This window comes from Schistocerca nitens, chromosome 4 (genome assembly GCF_023898315.1).
Source record: "Schistocerca nitens isolate TAMUIC-IGC-003100 chromosome 4, iqSchNite1.1, whole genome shotgun sequence".
Lineage (NCBI taxonomy): Eukaryota > Metazoa > Arthropoda > Insecta > Orthoptera > Acrididae > Schistocerca > Schistocerca nitens.
In genome coordinates, this window is record NC_064617.1 from 973,876,668 (window position 1) to 973,897,672 (window position 21,005).

The window sequence follows — 21,005 nt, forward strand, 5'->3', positions numbered from 1 at the left end:
GTCTCCTTGTAGTGCCGTGAGGCGTTGTTGTGTGGAGGCCAACTCATGGTGTATGTTGCGGAGATGCAGCAGCATTTCCATATGTTCCATCCGCAACTTCGAAGACTTGGTGTACTCCACTAGCCACTTGTTTGTCCAAGATTGCAGCTCCAAGGATAGGTTTAAACACTTCTTAGCACAGCACACGTTTGGTGTTAGCCGAACTGTCACTTGGCGGAGCGAAAGGAATATGTTTGTAAAGGGGGGGGGGGGGGTAAAACACAGTATTTTGCACAAAATCTAGTGACAACTGTTAGTGCTTAAGGAAATCAATTCTGAGAATAGGTTCTTCAATTGTTGACACTAAAAACGTCCACTTCAGCTTGCACTCGGGCGAAAGTTTCCCTGTATACAAAGTAGAACCCGAACACTGTAGGGTAGACAAGTTCACTGCACGAAGTACTGTTTTGTGTGGTTGCACTTTATTGGTTGCTACGCGAACCGGCAGCAAAGAGACGTCTGCGCCAGTGTCTACCAGAAAATTTACACCTGATTGTAAATTGCGAACATAGACTCGACCACACTTACTGTTGTTGTCCGAAACGGAATGCAACTTTGGATGGTGCCCGTTGTTTACATCACAGGAGATGGCACCGTAGCCTACCTGCGGTTGGAGTTTGGGTAAGAACACGGTGACTGTCATTTGCGAGCTTGCCCCTCGAGTCTTGCGTGGAAGAAACAGTAAGGTTGTGTGGGCCTGTGCTTCTGTGGGTAGTTGCTAGGTGACAGAGTATGTGACGCAGAGTCTTCCACAGAGGCCGATGCACTGTCGTTGTGGGGAGTTGAAGGTGTAGGCAGGGCGGCTAGTTTAACAAACTTGTTATTAGCAGCACCAGACAAGGGCGTGGTGTCAGAAAGCTTCTTAGTGCGGTCACGTCCAGAATTCAGTGCACGGAGCTCACGTTGCCTGGCGGAGTATGCTCTGTCAGCGGCGCGTAAATGTTCATTTACTGGCCTATCTTCATACTCAGAGACTGCAGTCTGGACAGGCAAAGGCAGCTTTTCTGTCCAGATTTCTGCGAGTGTGTCATCAGGCATAACTTGCTCATCGACGAGAAGACGGATGCACCGTCACAGCTGGGACGGAGACCTGTCGCCGAGACGCTCTTCGTAGATGAGCTGTCGCACATTTTCTCTCCTGGTTTTTGAGACGTGCTCCAGTATCGTCTGTTTCGCCACAGCATACTTCCCTGCTAGGGGGGGGGGGAGGGGGAGGGTGCTTTGACCAGATCGTAAATTAAATCGACGCGGTCGTGAAGGTGGTTCATGAGGCAGGCAAAGCATGCATCGTCGTCCAAAGCACAGACATTGAATGTTTGCTCAACCAGGTTAAACCAGAACTCCGGGTGAGGGGGTTTGAAGTCTGGTAGTTTCGGCAGATTCGGCACTGCAGTCACTGCGGAGGTGCACCTATTTCTTCGGATGGAAGTAGAGCATGCAGAAGATAGCGAGTCCGAATTATTGGCGTCCCGTAATGCGGGAATCGCGAAATTCACTTGACACTGGGGTGGCAGCTGAGAAGTGACAGATGCTCAAATGGTGTGAGGATCGTAGTCAAAATTTGCATTCTCATTGACGTGGTAGCTCAGAGAGAAGGCACAAGTACTTAAGTATGCCAGTGAATGTCCGTTATGCACACAGTATTCACTCGACTGTGAGTGGTGGGGCTGGTTGTAGATGTCCGAGTAATTACTGTCCAGTACAGAATTGTTGACTTGATTAGAAGCAACACAAGGATCACACACATGTCCACTAGGATGCACACTCGGTGTGATATTTGCTGTTTGGTGAGCATTGAGCACCTGTTGACTAGCCGGCGCGGAAGGATACACATGTGGCGGGAACTGATTCGAGTTTGAATTTACTACTGGATTTTCCAAAGCATCAAAACTTCGCTTGACACAACAAACTGTATTGAATTGTGCGTTCGACACAGGAGTAGGAATGTTCCGAACAACACTCTGAGGAGAATATGTGGAAACGTCTAGGCTAACAAAGGCAGAGTCCGTGATCGTTGGCGGTTGGAAGAAACTGGCGGCACTCGATGAATTCCACTGCATGTTCTGGCTGAAGGATTCCGAAGAGTCTTGCGGCATGTCCACTATGACGGCAGGAGTGCTGGAGAGATGTTGCTGAAATCCGGGTGGTGGTGAGTGCTGAAAGGCCATTGTGTGGAGCTGAACAAAGGCCCTCGCGCTCGCAAAGAAACCCGACGCGGTAGGTGCGTAAACAACCTTCGGGCGGTAACTCGAAAGCGCATTACACAAAAAACGGGGTCACCAGTGAGGGAATAGGATATAGTTGTAGGTAAACAACTAGAATTCTCTCTGATACAGATTTATTAGCCCTTCACTTCTACACAGATACAAGTCCGGAGGCTAACTGCCGTTAGCGTCCAACATCCTGCCCAAAGCCCTCTCCTCAAAGATAGCACACTTATACACTGGACAAATATCAATATTTGTGGCGCTCTACGCCACAAACTTAATTTGGGGTGGCTGACTTCTGAATAACACGTTCACTCTTAGACTAGAGATTGTACTGGATTGGACTTCTTCATTTGCAAATAACTGTGTTTAATTACCTAGGATGAACAAGCAAATCATTGAAGCCCTCATATAGCTGGCCAGGAATGCTTAACACAATAGTAAAATCGTTCCTGAACATGATAATATTCATGGCATGTAGGTAGCTAATTAGTACTGTAGCTAGGAGTGACAATAAACAAGAACAGAAAAAAACACATGGAAAATATAAAAGCATATACAGTTCAAATAACAAAGGATAAATAACACATAGAAAAACCATAAGAACATATAAAAACACAGCGCCCTTGGCAGATGGTGTAAAAACTGCTTGACATCCGCAATGCACTTGTCGCCACACACACGTGATAGGCCACCACAGAATACGAATAATGTCTTTGCTTGGCAACATGTATAGCAGATGCTGCATCAGGCCCCTTGATGGAAGGAGAGTGTCATCTTGAAAATGGGGACAAAAATGCTCATGGCAGCCAGAAGGGGTTGGGCATGCTTCTCATTGTGCTGCATCAGCCAGTTGTTGCACCTGCAGTGGAGATTGAGGCCATGTTTCTGGAAGATGCTGAGGTTTTGATGCTGCCATGGATGGTGGCACTTCTTGGAAAATGTATGCAGGCTTGACTTGGTTGAGTGAAACGGTTGTGGACTTGCTGTTTAACACAGTGTTCAATATATGCATACCTCTTCTTAAGATACAGTATGGGCCAGTGTAAGGTGGTTGTAGTCGTGGCTTGACACTGTCTGTTCAGAGCATTACATGCAAGTAGGTGTCTAAGTCATGATGCGTGTAATTGGTCAGGGTTCCATGTTTGGAGGCTTTGCGAGGTTGGATCTGAAAGATATGGTCTCTTCACATATGTAGGAAATCCAGTTGGTCTTGTGTTGATTTTTGTAGAGGACTGGCATTGGCAAATTCTCCAGGAAGATGCAGTGTTTTGCCATAGACTAGTTCCACAGCCAAGGAGTCCATATCTGGCTTCTACATGGTTCATGGGCTCAGAAAAACTATCAGAAGGGCAGACATCCAGAAAGTTCTGTGGAACAAGAGCGCTGCCTTCAGGGGAAAATCCCATCACTCAATCTTTCCATTGCTGGCAGGATGATACTGGGTGGTCTTGAAGTGCACGTACCCGCAGAACTTTGCCAGCTGAGAGTACAAATTTCATTCATATTGCCAGCTGTAGTCAGTAGTTATACACATCAGGCAGCCAAACCTAGCTATTCACATTGATGTCAATGTGGAGGCTACTAGTTCTGCGGAGCAACTGTCCACTGGCAATGCATCCAGCCAGCACGTAAAGCAATCTGTCATTGTGAGCAAATATTGCTGGCTGTTCGACAGAGGAATTGGTCTACAGTGTCAAGGTGCTCATGCACAAAACATAAGCTTGTGTCTGGAAAATCGCTGAGTGATGCATGTACATTATGGGGCCTTTACAACGCTGACATCAGGGGCATGTCTCAGTCCACTGGAAACTTGAAAACTTGCTGCCAAAACATGGCCAGTAGGAATGGGTACACTCTTCCTTGCAAAACATGGTTGGACATGTTGACAAGATATAACTTTAACAATGATGTGGCATCACTGAAGAAAGCCCAGAGTTCTTGGTCATCCTGCTGAGCCTTGGCAGTTCCAGAAAATCTATGGGTCTCGACACACCACTGACACATGAGAAACAGTAGTCACTACCCTGTTAATGTCAGAAATGTGTTTAATATCAGTACTAAATTGGTTATAAACTCAAAATGATTGTATTGTCCAGGAGAGCAGTTGTTGCTGTTCCACTTGAAGGCATAGATTAATGGCTTGTGATCCATGTAGACTGTCAATTTTCTCATGTCTATCTGTGCCTGGAAGTACTTAACCACCTCGTACACAGCCAGGAGCTTGTGATTGTAGGCACTCTAGTTCTGCCAGGCACTTGTGGTCATATGTAATTTACTCAAGAAGTATGCAAGTGGTTGTCATGAACTACCCGACAATTGCTGCAATACTGCACCAATAGCAGTTTCGCTTGGGTTCATCTCTAACACCAAGGGTGTGTCATGCTTAGGGTGCACAAGGAGTGCTGCAATCATCATACTTTGCTTTGCAACCTTGAAAGTGGACCATATCGCCTCAGTCCATTGTATTGGAATACTGCCTCTAAACTTTGGGCCACTAAGTGCCACGTTTAATGGTTCCTGCACTTCTGCTGCACATGGTAGGTGGTGGCAGTAAAAGCAGTCATTTGTTTCTGCAAACGCTTCAACACTTCACAAAAACACAACATGGCATTATCGTCAAATAAATTTGTAGCACACGTAGCCACTGCTTTATTGGGGTGATGCTTTTCAATGTATGATGCAGCCGATTCCCATACTTTTAGCATTTCTCTTATTGCGCCAGAAGATTACCGCTTCTGTTACCACCACCACCACCACCACCACCACCACCACCACCTCCTCCTCCTCCTCCTCCTCCTCCTCCTCTTCCTCTTCCTCTGAAGAACTCCTCTCCACAACCTCCTGCTGTGAAACACACTGCAACTCCATAAGCTTTTCGGTGGTCATTTCTTGGCTGTGATCTTCCACTGGCTCATTGATATCATTGCTACCCACTTCTAGTCCCATGCTCTGGGCCAAAGAGACAATATCATTGAGTATGGGTTCCACGGGTACTGTCTCAAATGCCTCAGAGTCACAATCGACAATGCACTCCGGCTAAAGCTTCTTCCAAGCACAAGTGAGAGTTCTCTTGGTAACCTCTTCCCATGCCTTTTCGACTGTCATGATACAGTCAACGATGAAGAAGTGGTATTTCCAAAACTCTCAGAGAATGAGATTGGTAGCTTCAGTCAACTCAAAGCAATTATCGGAGTATGCTTTAGTGTAGAGATTCATAAAGTTAGAAGTAATCTGCTGGTCCATAGGTTGGAGTAACGGAGTGGTGTTGGGAGGCAGAAATTGGCTCTTGATGAATTGAAATTCTTTGCTGATGAAGTTCTCTGCTGCATTTGTGTTAGAGCTGGCTGCTTCGCCATGCCTCACAACACTGTGGAGATGGGTCTTCTCTTAAACTTTTCGAAACACCCATGGCTTCCCTTAAACACTTCTTTGGCCACTGATGATCCTGGTGCCTTCTTAACGAGATCGGCAAAAATTATTGTCACCTTCTCTCAAATGATGTTCTTGTTAATAGTGTTGCCTTGCAATTGCTTTTCATTTTTCCACATAAGGAGCAGCCTATCAACATCGTTCAGAATGCGAAAACATTGTTTAGATAGTCACTCCCTTTGAAGCATCTGTCTCCTTAATCTTGTCCTTGTTCTTGAGTGTACCGCAAATAGTTGATGTAGACTGATTGTATGTGTGTGCTAAATCAGCAATGTTCACATCATGTTTGTGTTTCTCAATGATTTTACATTTCATTTCCAAGGTCATTTTCTTTCTCTTATAGTCATTTTCTTGCAGCTTTATCTTCGGGGACATTTCTACAAAGGTTATTAAAATTCACACACAAAAAACACTATGTGATCACAAGCTGCTCTAAGATGGTAGCAGGAAGAATGCTAAACCCAGGCTACAGTACATACTAAAAGACATTGTTCAAATGCTGTTGCTGACATTTAAACATGTTCATATTGTTGAATGTTTTCCCCACCGCACACTATTGGCTGGTGTCGTCACACTAAATTGTTGTCACTTGTTATGCAAAAATTGCTTGTTAAGCAAGTCATTTTTTAAAAATTTGTTTTGCTCGTTATGCGAATTGCATGTTATTGGAGGCCTCCTGTAATGTGTTCACCCTGAGACTAGAGATTGCACTGGACTGGATTTCTTTATTTGTGAACAATGGTGCTTAATTATCTAGGGAAAACAAGCAACTCGATACAGTCCAATGAACAGCTGGTCAGAAACACTTAACATAATAGCAAAATTGTTCCTGAGCATGAGAATATTCATGATACAAAGGTAGCTAATTACTACTGTAACCAGAAGTGACGGTAAGCAAGAACTGAACAAAAAGCTTGGAACATACAAAAACATATAAAATTCACACACCGAAGACTAAACAAAACACAGAAAACTAACACAGTGTCCATGGCGGCTGGCATGGAAACAGTCCAACAAACCGCAATTTACTTGTCACCATGCACATGCGACACACCACAAAATACAAATAACATCCCTGGCTGGTGCAATTCTTGACAGATGGCTGCAACGACAACACACAACACACATTGCAGACTCTGCAGGTTCCAACTCATACACTGAAATGACTGTGTCCAATATAGCTGCACTCCACACAAGCACTTTAACACACATATGCTGCTGAAGACCTATCAGTTTACTACTCCAACAGCAGTGACCAAAATATCTTGATACATGCTCCGCCTACTGCCTCTTCAACTATCTCATGTGACTGCCATCATTAGTCAAAAGTTGCTCAATGCCTAACCACCATTTCAAAATACAATTTTATACAGGTCTTCATATGAGGGTGAGTCAAATGAAAATCTAAAATATTTTTCAAATGTTATTTATTGTGCAGAAGTGGTACAAAGTTGTATCACTTTTCAACATAATCTCCCCCACGCTCAATGCAAGTCCTCCAGTGCTTACAAAGTGCATAAATTCCTTCAGAAAAAAATTCTTTTGGTAGTCTGCACAACCACTCAAAAACCATGTGGCATACCTCTTCATCAGAACAGAACTTCTTTCCTCCCATTGAATCTTTGAGTGGTCCAAACATAAGGAAATAACTTGGGGCAAGGTCTGGTGAGTATGACAGATGAGGAAGACACTCAAAATGCAGGTCTGTGATTGTTGCAACTGTTGTACGGGAAGTGTGGCGCCTTGCATTGTCATGTTGCAAAAGGACACCTGCTGACAGCAATCCACGTCACTTTGATTTGATTGCAGGCCGCAGATGATTTTGTAGGAGATCTGTGTGTGATTCATTGATGACAGTGGTCTTTTAGGCATGTAATGCTCCAAATTGAGTCAGCAAAACCTTCCCTGCTGATGGTTCTGTACGAAACGTCTTTGGTTTTGGTGATGAGGAATGCCGCCATTCCTTGCTCACTCTCTTCATTTTCGGTTGGTGGAAGTGAACCCAGGTTTCGTCCCCAGTAACGAATCTTGCAAGGAAGCCATCACCTTTGTCATGGCACCAATCTTGCAGACACTTTAGGAAACTGGAGCCCATCATGCACAGTGTGGTGTGCTGACCCATGACTAATATGTAAACATGCTGCAATGTCCTTCAGCGTCACTCGGCGGTTTTCCTTCACGATGGCTTCAACTGCTGCAGTGTTCTGTGGAGTCACAACTCGTTGTGCCTGACTGGGACGAGGAGCATCTTCCACTAAAGTCACACCATTTGCGAACTTCCTACTCCATTTGTAGAACCTTCATTCGTTGTTGAATTTCAATAGGTTTCACACCTTCACTACGCAAAAACCGAATAACAGAACGCTGTTCTCCCCTGGTGCATGCCGCAAGTGGGGCGGCCGTCTCTATACTGATACTGCGACGGTATGTGTGCATCTGCACTATGCTGCCACCTACAGGCCATTGTGTATGCTGTTTGTAGCACGCTTACCAACTTACAGGATAACGGCATGAAATTTCGATTTGTTATTAGAAATTTAAGGTTTTCATTTGACTCACCCTCGTACATTCCAAATATGTATGATATATATATGTTTGAATATTATTAAGTAAATATGTTCTTTATAGTTACAAATAGTTGAATTACTGACATGAAGTTATGACAATATTATGAAAAAGACAGTCTGGTACTCACCATATATAGGAAATACTGAGTTGCAAGTAGGCACAACAAAAGGACAGTTACACTTTAAGCTTTCAGCCAAAGGGCCTTCTTCTGAAATAGAGAATATATGCACACATTCACAAGCACAACTCACATGCACATGAACACTGTCTCTGGCTGCTGTGGCCGAACTGCGGACTACAACCGTGCCTTAAAGCAGCAGCAATCTGGTGTGATTGGTGGGGTTGACGAGGAGGCGTGGGGTGGGGAGGGGACGGATAGCTGGGTAGGGGTTGGGGAATGTATAGTACTACTTATGGGAGCATGCAGGGGCGTGGTGGGGACAGGTAGGGCTGTTAAGTACAGTCAGGAGGTTTGGGCAAAGGGGTGAGGGGGAGGGGGGAGGGGGGCAGTGATGGGGAGTATAAAATGAGAGAAGGGGAAAAGACTAGCGGATACTTTGGCAGAACAGAAGGCTGTGTGGTGATGGAGTGGGAGCACGGAAAGGGGTAAGTACGTGGAACATAGGGACTAGAAAAGTTGAAGCCAGGGTAGTTGCAGGAACATTGTGTATATTGTGGGGAGAGTTCCCACCAGAGCAATTCAGAAAATCTGGTGTTAGAAGGAAGGATCCAGATGGTGCCGGCTGTGTAGCAGTCACTGAAGTGAAGCACATAGTGTTGGCAGCATGTTCAGCAACTGGGTGGTCCTACCGTCTCTTGGCCACATACTACGGATAGCATAATGTTGTTGGAGTTCCATCCTGAATTTTTTGTGTGATATTAATGTAAAATTACATTTTATATTCAGCATGAAACAAAACAGCGATTGGTTTTATTCTCTCTTGCTAGTTTTGAACTATGTTGTTCAAGTAACATCATTATAAATGTTAATCAACAACGGTTTTACTACATGAACCCAAACAATAAAAAAAATAGGATAAACAACACACACAGTAAACACTAACATATGATGGATGTGTGTCTGCAGCTTTTGTTACTCTTGTTATAAGCAATTTCACATACAAATGTTAATGATGTTGTTAACAATTATAATACACAAACGGTAATAGTTTTATACAAATCATCTGTTTTTTGTGATTTTGATGCTGTCTTTAGATTTTCTGTAGCTTTTTTTGGAAGTGATTTTATTGTTTTTGCTGCTATTTGTCTTATTGCTAGTGTCTATAGACACGCAGTGGCTTCGTTTCAGGCCTCTCACTGTGGGGTATTCCTACACTGTTGCCTCACTCATTATGGACCCTCCAGCTGTGCAGTTGCCCTTGCTTACTAGTTTGGCCCACCCACTATACTGCAACTTATCAGCCACATATTGCCCAATCAAACCTTCCACACCACAATGAACATGTGTGACATATAACTCTTTCTGAAACTTAAAAATGCTGACATAGAACATCAAAGAGCCTCCAAATGCATGGTACAGAATGAGATTCAATTATACAAGGTGTACATATAGTCCAGGAACACTTTCAATTATTTATTGCACGAGAACTAAACACTGTACAGATGTAATACATATTGCATTTTGGAGAGAAACTCTGAGGGTTTTTTTTTTCTTTCAAACATTCGATATGCGAATCATGAGTGACCCAGCAGATGTCAATACGGTAATCGAACTATTGCCACACCTGTCCCAGCATAGCATCGTCGATTGTGGCAGTTACTTCTCGTATTCTCTCCCGGAGCTCTGCTACATCACACAGTAGAGGTGGTACATACACCAGATCTTTAATGTGTCCTCCTAGGAAAAAGTCACACGGAGTGAGATTTGGGGACTGGGGAGGCCATTTCAAGAAACAGCTGTCCCCTTCTGTAGCACAGCCGATCTATCAATGCAGCAGCTCCATGTTCGTGTACCCACAAACTTCACGATGAAAATGGGGTGGAGCCCCATCCTGCTGAAAGATGAATGGAGAGTCTGATTGCATTTGAGGAATCAGCCATTGCTGCAACATGTCCAAGTAGGAATATTCAGTGACAGTGCTCTCAGCGAATAAGAATGGACCTTACAGTTTTCGACGTGACAAGGCACAAAAAAATTTACCTTTGGGGAATCACGCTCAAATTCAATGCATTCGTGTGGATGCTTCGTACCCCAGATTCGACAAGTGTGCCTGTTCACTTTCCCATTAGCATGAAAAGATGCTTCGTCGACAAAAAATTAAGCAATCAACAATGCCATCCCCATACTCATTCAATTCTTGCAACTGCGAACAAAACTCAAAACGCTTGTCTTTGTCGTTGAGCTTCTGCACTAGCTCCAATTTGAATGGTTTCATAGAAAGCTTCTGTCGCTGGACTTTCCACACTGTCATGGGAGCCATTTCGAGTTCACGGGATGCACAACACACCGATTTCTTTGGACTCCTTATGAATGTCTCTTGTACGCACTCCACATTCACTTCACTCACACTGGGACGTCCGCTTCTCTTTGCCGGGCACAAGCAACCTGTCATAACGAATGCGTTGTGCCAGTGGTAAATGGCCTTCCTTGTTGGTGGCTTCTTACTGTACTTGATTCTAAACATTCGTTCAACAGCTGTAGCACATTTGTTTTTGTCGAACTCCAACACATAGAAAGCTCACTCTGCACCTGAACTCGCCATGTTTGCAACAAGCACTGACTATCGACAAATTACCAAACTATGCTGTGGCGATATACAGGACAAAAAACTTTCAGGGTTTCTCTTCAAAATGACATACGTATGATATCTGTACAATGTTTGGTTCTTGTGCAATAAATAATTGAAAGTGTTCCCAGACTTTATATACATTCTGTATGTAGTTCTGTATAACAATATGCCTACTTATCACATTGTTCAATGCTTTACTTGCATTTAAAGAAAGGAAGGAAGATTCTGGTTTAACATCCTGTCGACAAAGAGGTGGTTAGAGATGGAGCACAAGCTCGAATTGTGTCACTGATGAAGAAGGAAATTGATTGTGTACTTTCAAAGGAACTGTCCTGACATCTGCCTGGAGCAATTAAGGGAAATCATAAAAAACCTGAATTGAGATGGTCGGATGCAGATTTGAACCATCATCCTCTCGAATATGAGTCCAGTGTACTAAACTTGGCATTTAAGATGTTCCCTATACAAAATAAGCTTTGGGTATCAGAGCACCAGTTTATAATGCTCTGACCATTCTACATGACGAATATGTAGATGTGTGCAAATAACTGTTATCGACATTCACCAAACCATCCATTATTATGAAAGAAAGTAGTCATTATGATGGTCCAATGAGGTGAATTTTATTCATTAGGGGTCCACAGAGTCAACTGGCAGTTATAATAATTGAGAAAAAAGAAACAACTTTTTATGGTATTAAACTTTTATTATCAAGGTACAGACTGTTAAAAACTACTTACATATAACACAAGTGACAGTAACATTACCTGTCTATCACAAGAATTAAAATAATAATAAAAATACTAGATTGTATACAATAAACTGAATTTAACATTATAACTAATCAAAGAATACTCACTATAAAAAAAATGCAAAGATAAGCATGTGGGATTAGCTTTGACAAGTATTTTTTCATGTGAAGATAGAGTGTGGAAGAACTGATAGTTGGTAGGCAGGCACACTAAAGAATGTAGAAGCTGCTAATTATAGTCTCTACCACACATTGAAGGTTCTGAACTTACACTGCCAAATCTCTGTTTCTTGAGAATGTCTCTTGAGATGATACAGTAAAGCATGTGTATGTCTTGGTATTCATACATTTATCAGTATCAAAATTAATGCTCTATTTTCTGCTTATTTACCTAATGCTCAAACATTTTATTTCTTTTGCTGTAGGAATATTTGGAGAACTATTTCCACCACGAAACAAACTTATTCTGAATGAAACATTTTTGAAAAATATGCTTATTATTCTACGGAGAATATTGCCAAATCTGTTACCTTATGAATATAGTTATACATATCTACATACTTGTAACATATGCTGCAGCAAGTTCACTGCCCATTACAGTAAAATATCTTGTCTGCGAATATTGGTACAAACGCTTTGTTTTAATGCTTTCTTACAATTATGACTACACTACAAAGCCCAACACTATACAAGTAATGTACATGGTGATACAGGGTGTCGAGGGTAACAGATTTATGCATGCAGGATAAAAATAGGTTCATGTAACTGATGTACTTGTTTTCCTTTTTTTGCTTCACTGTTATACATCAATAAATTACATCTATTTCTTAGTCTATCAACCAATATTTTTTTCCCACCACAATCTTCAGATCAAAGAGAAACTTCAAAGCAATATAATTTTTGCAAAGCCGATAATAATAAGAGCAAATAAGTTTATTCAAGTATCATATGAATTCCTATGTTAAGGTGTATGTTTACTGGGCTGTGCTCTACAAATCACACTGTGGTATTCTCTGCAGGGTTCACGAGCTGACTATCACAAAGTGCACCAGTATTGTCAAGGACAATGTAATCAGCATGTGTGGCTGGTACGGGTGACATCACAGATAAGTTCAGCGAAGTGAATGACACAACACCAATCCAAACAATGGCAGTTACAATGGGCACAGGCATTTAGTAGCAAGTGCAGTGGATGATGGAACACACTTGTCTAAAATTATGTAGAAAATTTTTAACCTTAAATAGCTAGACTACTTCAATAATCAACAAAAAGGTAATAACATGGAAGAAACAAACATGTAAGTTTTTATAATTATTTTAGATAGCAACAAAGCTTTCAGCTTCAAAATTTGAAAAAGAACTATTATTTTTGTGTGCAATATAGAAAAAGATAGATTGATACTTACCGTAAAGATGACACGTTAAGTTGCAGACAGGCACAATTAAAAGGCACTTACACAAAGCTTTCACACACAGCCTTCATCAGCAAAAGAGAAACACACACCATTCATTCACACAAGTGAGCATGTCACATGCACACATGACTGCCAACTCCACATTCTGGCCTGAGCTACCGATGCTGGCGGTCACGTGTGCGTGAGGTGAATGAATGATGTGTGTTTTGCTTTTGCTGATGAAGGATGTGTCCAAAAGGTTTGTGTAAATGTCTTTTAATTGTGTCTGTCTTTACTTTTCTGTGTCATTTTTATAGTAGGTAGCAATCTATCTTTTCCTACATTGTTGACATTGCTACCTGGAGTCCCATTGTTTTATTATTTCTGGCTTATTACTTGCATGATGAATATGCACATCATTCAAATATATGGTTTGCTGCAACCACTGCACAAGATAATTTTGAATTGCAAGAGCAAATTAATAGTCTTTTGAATGATGAAGCTAGCAATACTGCCTCACATCACACATCAGGAAAATCACTTTCTTGTTGCTCAGCAAACTCTGGTAGCAGTAATCCTGTTTTCCACAGATTTAACAATACCAAATTTTGTATTTGTCCGGAAGTCAGAAATCCACATGATCTGATGTGCTGAAACGAGCCAAAATATAACACCTGTAAATATTTTAGCACATAAGTAAAAACAGTTAAATGGTCTAATGCAACTAATAAATGAAAGCAAACTAATGTAAACTTCGCTTAAGGAATCATGAACTGAATGTAAGATGAAATTGTAAAACTTTCCATAGTACTTAAGTTGTTCATGAAGCCTGTAGTTATGTGCTTCAAGCTTCTTACATTATAGTATGTTACAATAGCAAGACATCTTTCTGATACATTACACATCACCAATCCATAAATAAGAAAGCTGACAGTATACGAGCTGGTCAGAAAAAGTGTGAAAAGCTTGTAAGAGCATTGCAGGATAGGTTGTGCTGAGAAATAATTTTTCAGAAAAAAAAATCAGTACTTTGCACCATTTCTAAGTTAACTAGCACTGAAGTTAAATAATCAGGCCAGTATACTCCACACGGAATGACATCCACCCAGAAAAACATCATGGCTTCTTTGGTTTCCGATCTTTGCTTAGCTTGACCCAGTGACTTTTTCTCCTCAGATTGTCAAAGTTTTGTCTGGAAAACATTTGCAAAAGTGTCCAAGATTATCTGCATTAAAAACATCATCCAGTTTGTAATTTTGAAGGATCCTCTGCAATTATAACTTCAACTCATTACAAATTTTGTTACCTAAACTGTCACTTTCCCCACACACTTTCCAGAAAACAATACCATGACTTTTCCTGAAATTTTCAAATTGTCCATTGCTCAGACGTAACGTATTGTATCCCAAAACTACCACAAAATAATCTACTTAAAAATAAGTCCACCAAATGTTCACATTATTGTTCCTTTGTTGTAGGAACCACTGCACTAAGCACTCTCCTAAACTTGAAAACTCAGCCTTTCGTTGTTGTTTCTGATCTGCCCTGCCCCTACATCCATGGTTATCATGCCATCTTCATTCTTGATTACTGTTGGCAGTGTGCTTGCTGAATCCCAAGTTCTGCAGCAATGTTTTTCTTTTTCTTCACTCCTGCTTTCACTTCGTCAATTTTTTGTTTTTCACTGATTGTTAGACATTTCTGCTTACAGCCCATGGCTGACACTTACAGCTCATACTCAATCAAAACATGTTGTTGTTGTTGTTGTTGTTGTCTTCAGTCCTGAGACTGGTTTGATGCAGCTCTCCATGCTACTCTATCCTGTGCAAGCTTCTTCATCTCCCAGTACCTACTGCAACCTACATCCTTCTGAATCTGCTTAGTGTATTCATCTCTTGGTCTCCATCTACGATTTTCTCCCTCCACACTGCCCTCCAATAATAAATTGGTGATCCCTTGATGCCTCAGAAAATGTCCTACCAACCGATCCCTTCTTCTAGTCAAGTTGTGCCACAAACTTCTCCCCAATCCTATTCAATACCTCCTCATTTGTTATGTGATCTACCCATCTAACCTTCAGCGTTCTTCTGCAGCACCACATTTCGAAAGCTTCTATTCTCTTCTTGTCCAAATTATTTATCGTCCACGTTTCACTTCCATACATGGCTACACTCCATACAAATACTTTCAGAAACGACTTCCTGACACTTAAATCTATGCTCGATGTTAACAAATTTCTCTTCTTCAGAAACGCTTTCCTTGCCATTGCTAGTCTACATTTTATATCCTCTCTACTTCGACCATCGTCAGTTATTTTGCTCCCTAAATATAAAAATTCCTTTACTACTTTAAGTGTCTCATTTCCTAATCTAATTCCCTCAGCATCACCCGACTTAATTTGAAACATACGTTGCCTAAAATCACACCTGCTAGGACGATGTGGGAGCTGTAACGCGATGCAAATCTCACAGATGCACTGATGTAGGGAGGGGAGGGACTAGGATATCCCTATTTATGTGCACTTCAATATTCAGAGGTACCATATAAAAGATTTTGATATATAGAAATGACTTTGATATAAAGAGTTTTTGTCCACTGGTAAAATCTGTACCTCTCAAGCCTTCCAAAAACGCTTATATATTGGCAGGTTTTCTTCGAAATATCACATTTTTGGGCTTCCAAAGGATGGGGGGAGGGGGGGGGGGGGGAGGGGGGGGGGAGGGGGGGGGAGAAAAGTCAATACAGACAGGTCTCCGATGTATTGAGGTTTGACTGTACTAGAGGGAGCCATGGAGGGCAAAAAATTTAGGGAAAGATAGAGATTAGAATGTAAACAACAAAAAATTGACAGTGTTGGGAATACATGCTGCTGTGAGATGAAGGGCCTGCCACATGAGAACATATTTTGGGAGATCCACACAATGTTGGCATCTCAGTTTGCAAACGAAATCTACCGAAACACCTATGGATCATTTATTCTATGTAACCAACAGGAAATAGTAGCATCTTATGGTTTTATTATACACTACGTGTTACCCTCAGTTGTGCTCACATATATGTACACTCCTGGAAATGGAAAAAAGAACACATTGACACCGGTGTGTCAGACCCACCATACTTGCTCTGGACACTGCGAGAGGGCTGTACAAGCAATGATCACACGCACGGCACAGCGGACACACCAGGACCCGCGGTGTTGGCCGTCGAATGGCGCTACCTGCACAGCATTTGTGCACCGCCGCCGTCAGTGTCAGCCAGTTTGCCGTGGCATACGGAGCTCCATCGCAGTCTTTAACACTGGTAGCATGCCGCGACAGCGTGGACGTGAACCGTATGTGCAGTTGACGGACTTTGAGCGAGGGTGTATAGTGGGCATGCGGGAGGCCGGGTGGAGGTACCGCCGAATTGCTCAGCACGTGGGGCGTGAGGTCTCCACAGTACATCGATGTTGTTGCCAGTGGTCGGCGGAAGGTGCACGGGCCCGTCGACCTGGGACCGGACCGCAGCGACGCACGAATGCACGCCAAGACCGTAGGATCCTACGCAGTGCCGTAGGGGACCGCACCGCCACTTCCCAGCAAATTAGGGACACTGTTGCTCCTGGGGTATCGGCGAGGACCATTCGCAACCGTCTCCATGAAGCTGGGCTACGGTCCCGCACACCGTTAGGCCGTCTTCCGCTCACGCCCCAACATCGTGCAGCCCGCCTCCATTGGTGTCGCGACAGGCGTGAATGGAGGGACGAATGGAGACGTGTCGTCTTCAGCGATGAGAGTCGCTTCTGCCTTGGTGCCAATGATGGTCGTATGCGTGTTAGGCGCCGTGCAGGTGAGCGCCACAATCAGGACTGCATACGACCGAGGCACACAGGGCCAACACCCGGCATCATGGTGTGGGGAGCGATCTCCTACACTGGCCGTACACCACTGGTGATCGTCGAGGGGACACTCAATAGTGCACGGTACATCCAAACCGTCATCGAACCCATCGTTCTACCATTCCTAGACCGGCAAGGGAACTTGCTGTTCCAACAGGACAATGCGCGTCCGCATGTATCCCGTGCCACCCAACGTGCTCTAGAAGGTGTAAGTCAACTACCCTGGCCAGCAAGATCTCCGGATCTGTCCCCCATTGAGCATGTTTGGGACTGGATGAAGCGTCGTCTCACGCGGTCTGCACGTCCAGCACGAACGCTGGTCCAACTGAGGCGCCAGGTGGAAATGGCATGGCAAGCCGTTCCACAGGACTACATCCAGCATCTCTACGATCGTATCCATGGTAGAACAGCAGCCTGCACTGCTGCGAAAAGTGGATATACACTGTACTAGTGCCGACATTGTGCATGCTCTGTTGCCTGTGTCTATGTGCCTGTGGTTCTGTCAGTGTGATCATGTGATGTATCTGACCCCAGGAATGTGTCAATAAAGTTTCCCCTTCCTGGGACAATGAATTCACGGTGTTCTTATTTCAATTTCCAGGAGTGTAGTTTTGCTATGATGAGTGATGGTGAGTAAATAAGCTAATGTATTTGCTGTCACATCACCAGCCCTGATGTGTCTGCTTAAGCTCTCCCCCCTCCCAAGCTGTCCCAATGCACAATGTGTTGGGATGCACAGCTTCACTGCCGAGTAGCGTGTACGGAAGGGCACGGGCAGGTACACGCATCTACGCATCATGCTACTGCAGTAGCTATACATTATACCATTACAACTAATTAGTAATTACAATTACAACTATTAGCATGGAAGTATGCATCAGAGACTCTGAAGATTGTATAAGCATTGTATTTGTTACTTTGAATCATATCACATAGCACATATCAACCAATAAAAGCATTTTCACAAATGTGACACAGATCAAAAGTCATAGAGTAAACAGGTTTTTCGAAGAGTAAATATTTTCCCCAATTCATGTAATATTCTTCAAATATCATGTACTACAAATATTCAAGTATCATGTACTACATACTTTCTAAAGTAGCCTATGTTCTTCCTCATGGTTAGCCTATGTTCTTCCTCATGGTTCAGGCTATCTCTGTAGCAAACTTCAGTGAAATCGGTTCTGCAGGTTGGTCTTAAAAATATAACAGTATCAGTATGGATAAAACTTTCAATTGTGATATCTTCTCTTTCTGTGATCTGATTTTGATTAAATAAAGCCTATATGTTGCCTCACATTATGCTAAACTTACCTGTGGAAACAGTATGAAAGAGATTAGTGTGATAAAACAGACAGACATACAGATAAGGCAGTTTTCAATAGAACTTTCAATCACAATTTTTTTCAAAGATTCGATTTTGATGAAATGAAGCCTATATGGTGCCCAAAGCTATCCGCAAGTTACCTGCAAAAACTCCATGAAAATTCATCTGGTAGTTGTGAAGAAGGATTTTCAAACAGACAGACATGACAGATCTACAGATTTATTATTAATACAGAACAGATAAGCTAAACAGTGATGACGGTATCATATTTTAGTCTACAAAGAGTACTCCAACTTCTTTTACTAAATTGGACTTATTACTGAAATGGAGCCTAATAATATGACCAGCAGCTATCTAAAAATAACCTCCTTCAATTCACATCTTTTAGACTATGTAATCAATTATATGGTCATATATCTAAAAACAAAGATGATGTGACTTACCAAATGAAAGTGCTGGCAGGTCGACAGACACACAAACAAACACAAACATACACACAAAATTCAAGCTTTCGCAACAAACTGTTGCCTCATCAGGAAAGAGGGGAAGGAGAGGGAAAGACGAAAGGATGTGGGTTTTAAGGGAGAGGATAAGGAGTCATTCCAATCCCGGGAGCGGAAAGACTTACCTTAGGGGGAAAAAAGGACGGGTATACACTCGCACACACACACATATCCATCCACACATATACAGACACAAGCAGACAGGTCTTTAAATATGTCTGCTTGTGTCTGTATATGTGTGGATGGATATGTGTGTGTGTGCGTGCGAGTGTATACCCGTCCTTTTTTCCCCCTAAGGTAAGTCTTTCCGCTCCCGGGATTGGAATGACTCCTTATCCTCTCCCTTAAAACCCACATCCTTTCGTCTTTCCCTCTCCTTCCCCTCTTTCCTGATGAGGCAACAGTTTGTTGCGAAAGCTTGAATTTTGTGTGTATGTTTGTGTTTGTTTGTGTGTCTGTCGACCTGCCAGCACTTTCATTTGGTAAGTCACATCATCTTTGTTTTTAGATATATTTTTCCTACGTGGAATGTTTCCCTCTATTATAACCAATTATATGGTCAGAAAGAAACAACATACTTACCTCTGTGAAAATCCTGAATATGGTGGAGGATTGGGTCTGTAGCAGGAATTTTCACCCACAGTCCTGTAATCAAAAACATTAATATCTATGGAATGATTTAGAATGAAACTGATGTCACTTTATTCTGAGAGTTATACATAATATAGTTTCGTCCCATGCAGAACAATGAATATACAACATACAATGATAAATACATAATATACAATATACAATGAATATACAACAAAGACCGGGCTTCCCATTTCTGTATGGTGAAGAATAGTATTAGGCAAAATATGTACAGAAAAGTAGGTACCCACAAGGTAGCGCCAGGTCAAAAATAAAGAGAGATAAAGTACAAACACGAAACTTTAAAATGGAGAAAGAGCATATGTTACTATATTGAGTGGATGACTGCATGAGAATACAAAAAACAAAACAAAGAAATTGTAAAAGAAATGAAAGCAAGTTAGTTAGTGACATGTTCCATAGCTCACTTGCACAACATATTGCAATGACTTGAACTGGGCAATATGTCAATAAACAAGGCTTTTTTTTTTTTTTTTTTTTTTTTTTTTTTTTTGCTTAAATATGACAACATGTTGACATTACATGTGAGTTTACATGATGGAAACAGAAATAAAGTTTAACAATAGAGTAAGTATGTGATACTTTAGCACTAAATAAGCTACAAGTTTCTAAATAAAAATTATTCTATGGGTAGGAGTAGCTGACCAATATACAAATACTTAGCTTATTTTAAAATTATGCTTTGTTATCTGTCAGTCATTTTTACCACTGACTAAGTGACCCAAGATACTGATAGCATTTATCTTTTGTGTCTGAGCTAAAATCCATTTTAATGCAGAGTAATGAAAGCATTTTTTCATTTAGTATTGTAATTATTCATATCTTTATTCCTTTTGAAGTCTAATGGACTGTTAACAACATATTTCACAAGAGATAATATGTGTGTGTTATGATGTTGTTGTTGTTGTTGTGGTCTTCAGTCCTGAGACTGGTTTGATGCAGCTCTCCATGCTACTCTATCCTGTGCAAGCTTCTTCATCTCCCAGTACCTACTGCAACCGACATCCTTCTGAATCTGCTTAGTGTATTCATCTCTTGGTCTCCCTCTACGATTTTTACCCTCCACGCTGCCCTCCAATGCTAAATTTGTGATCCCTTGATGCCTCAAAACATGTCCTACCAACCGATCCCTTCTTCTAGTCAAGTTGTGCCACAAACTTCTCTTCTCCCCAATCCTATTCAATACCTCCTCATTAGTTACGTGATCTACCCACCTTATCTTCAGCATTCTTCTGTAGCACCACAATTCGAAAGCTTCTATTCTCTTCTTGCCCAAACTGGTTATCATCCATGTTTCACTTCCATACATGGCTACACTCCATACAAATACTTTCAGAAACGACTTCCTGACACTTAAATCTATACTCGATGTTAACAAATTTCTCTTCTTCAGAAACGATTTCCTTGCCATTGCCAGTCTACATTTTATATCCTCTGTACTTCGACCATCATCAGTTATTTTGCTCCCTAAATAGCAAAAATCCTTTACTACTTTAAGTGTCTCAT

General features: G+C 42.0%; 1 protein-coding gene across 2 annotated transcripts in view; it reads right to left on the reverse strand.

Annotated features, from left to right (window-relative positions):
• Positions 1-11,700: 11,700 nt before the first annotated feature.
• LOC126253670 (epsilon-sarcoglycan) overlaps positions 11,701-21,005 on the reverse strand; it is a 108,458-nt gene continuing 99,153 nt past the window's right edge. For both annotated transcript variants that reach the window (XM_049955192.1, XM_049955191.1), the window contains 2 exons: positions 19,431-19,493; positions 11,701-13,791 (listed from right to left, as the gene is read on the reverse strand). In XM_049955192.1, coding sequence (XP_049811149.1) covers positions 13,767-13,791; positions 19,431-19,493 — 88 coding nt within the window. In that variant the 3' untranslated portion in view covers positions 11,701-13,766. The remainder of the gene's footprint in view (positions 13,792-19,430; positions 19,494-21,005) is intronic.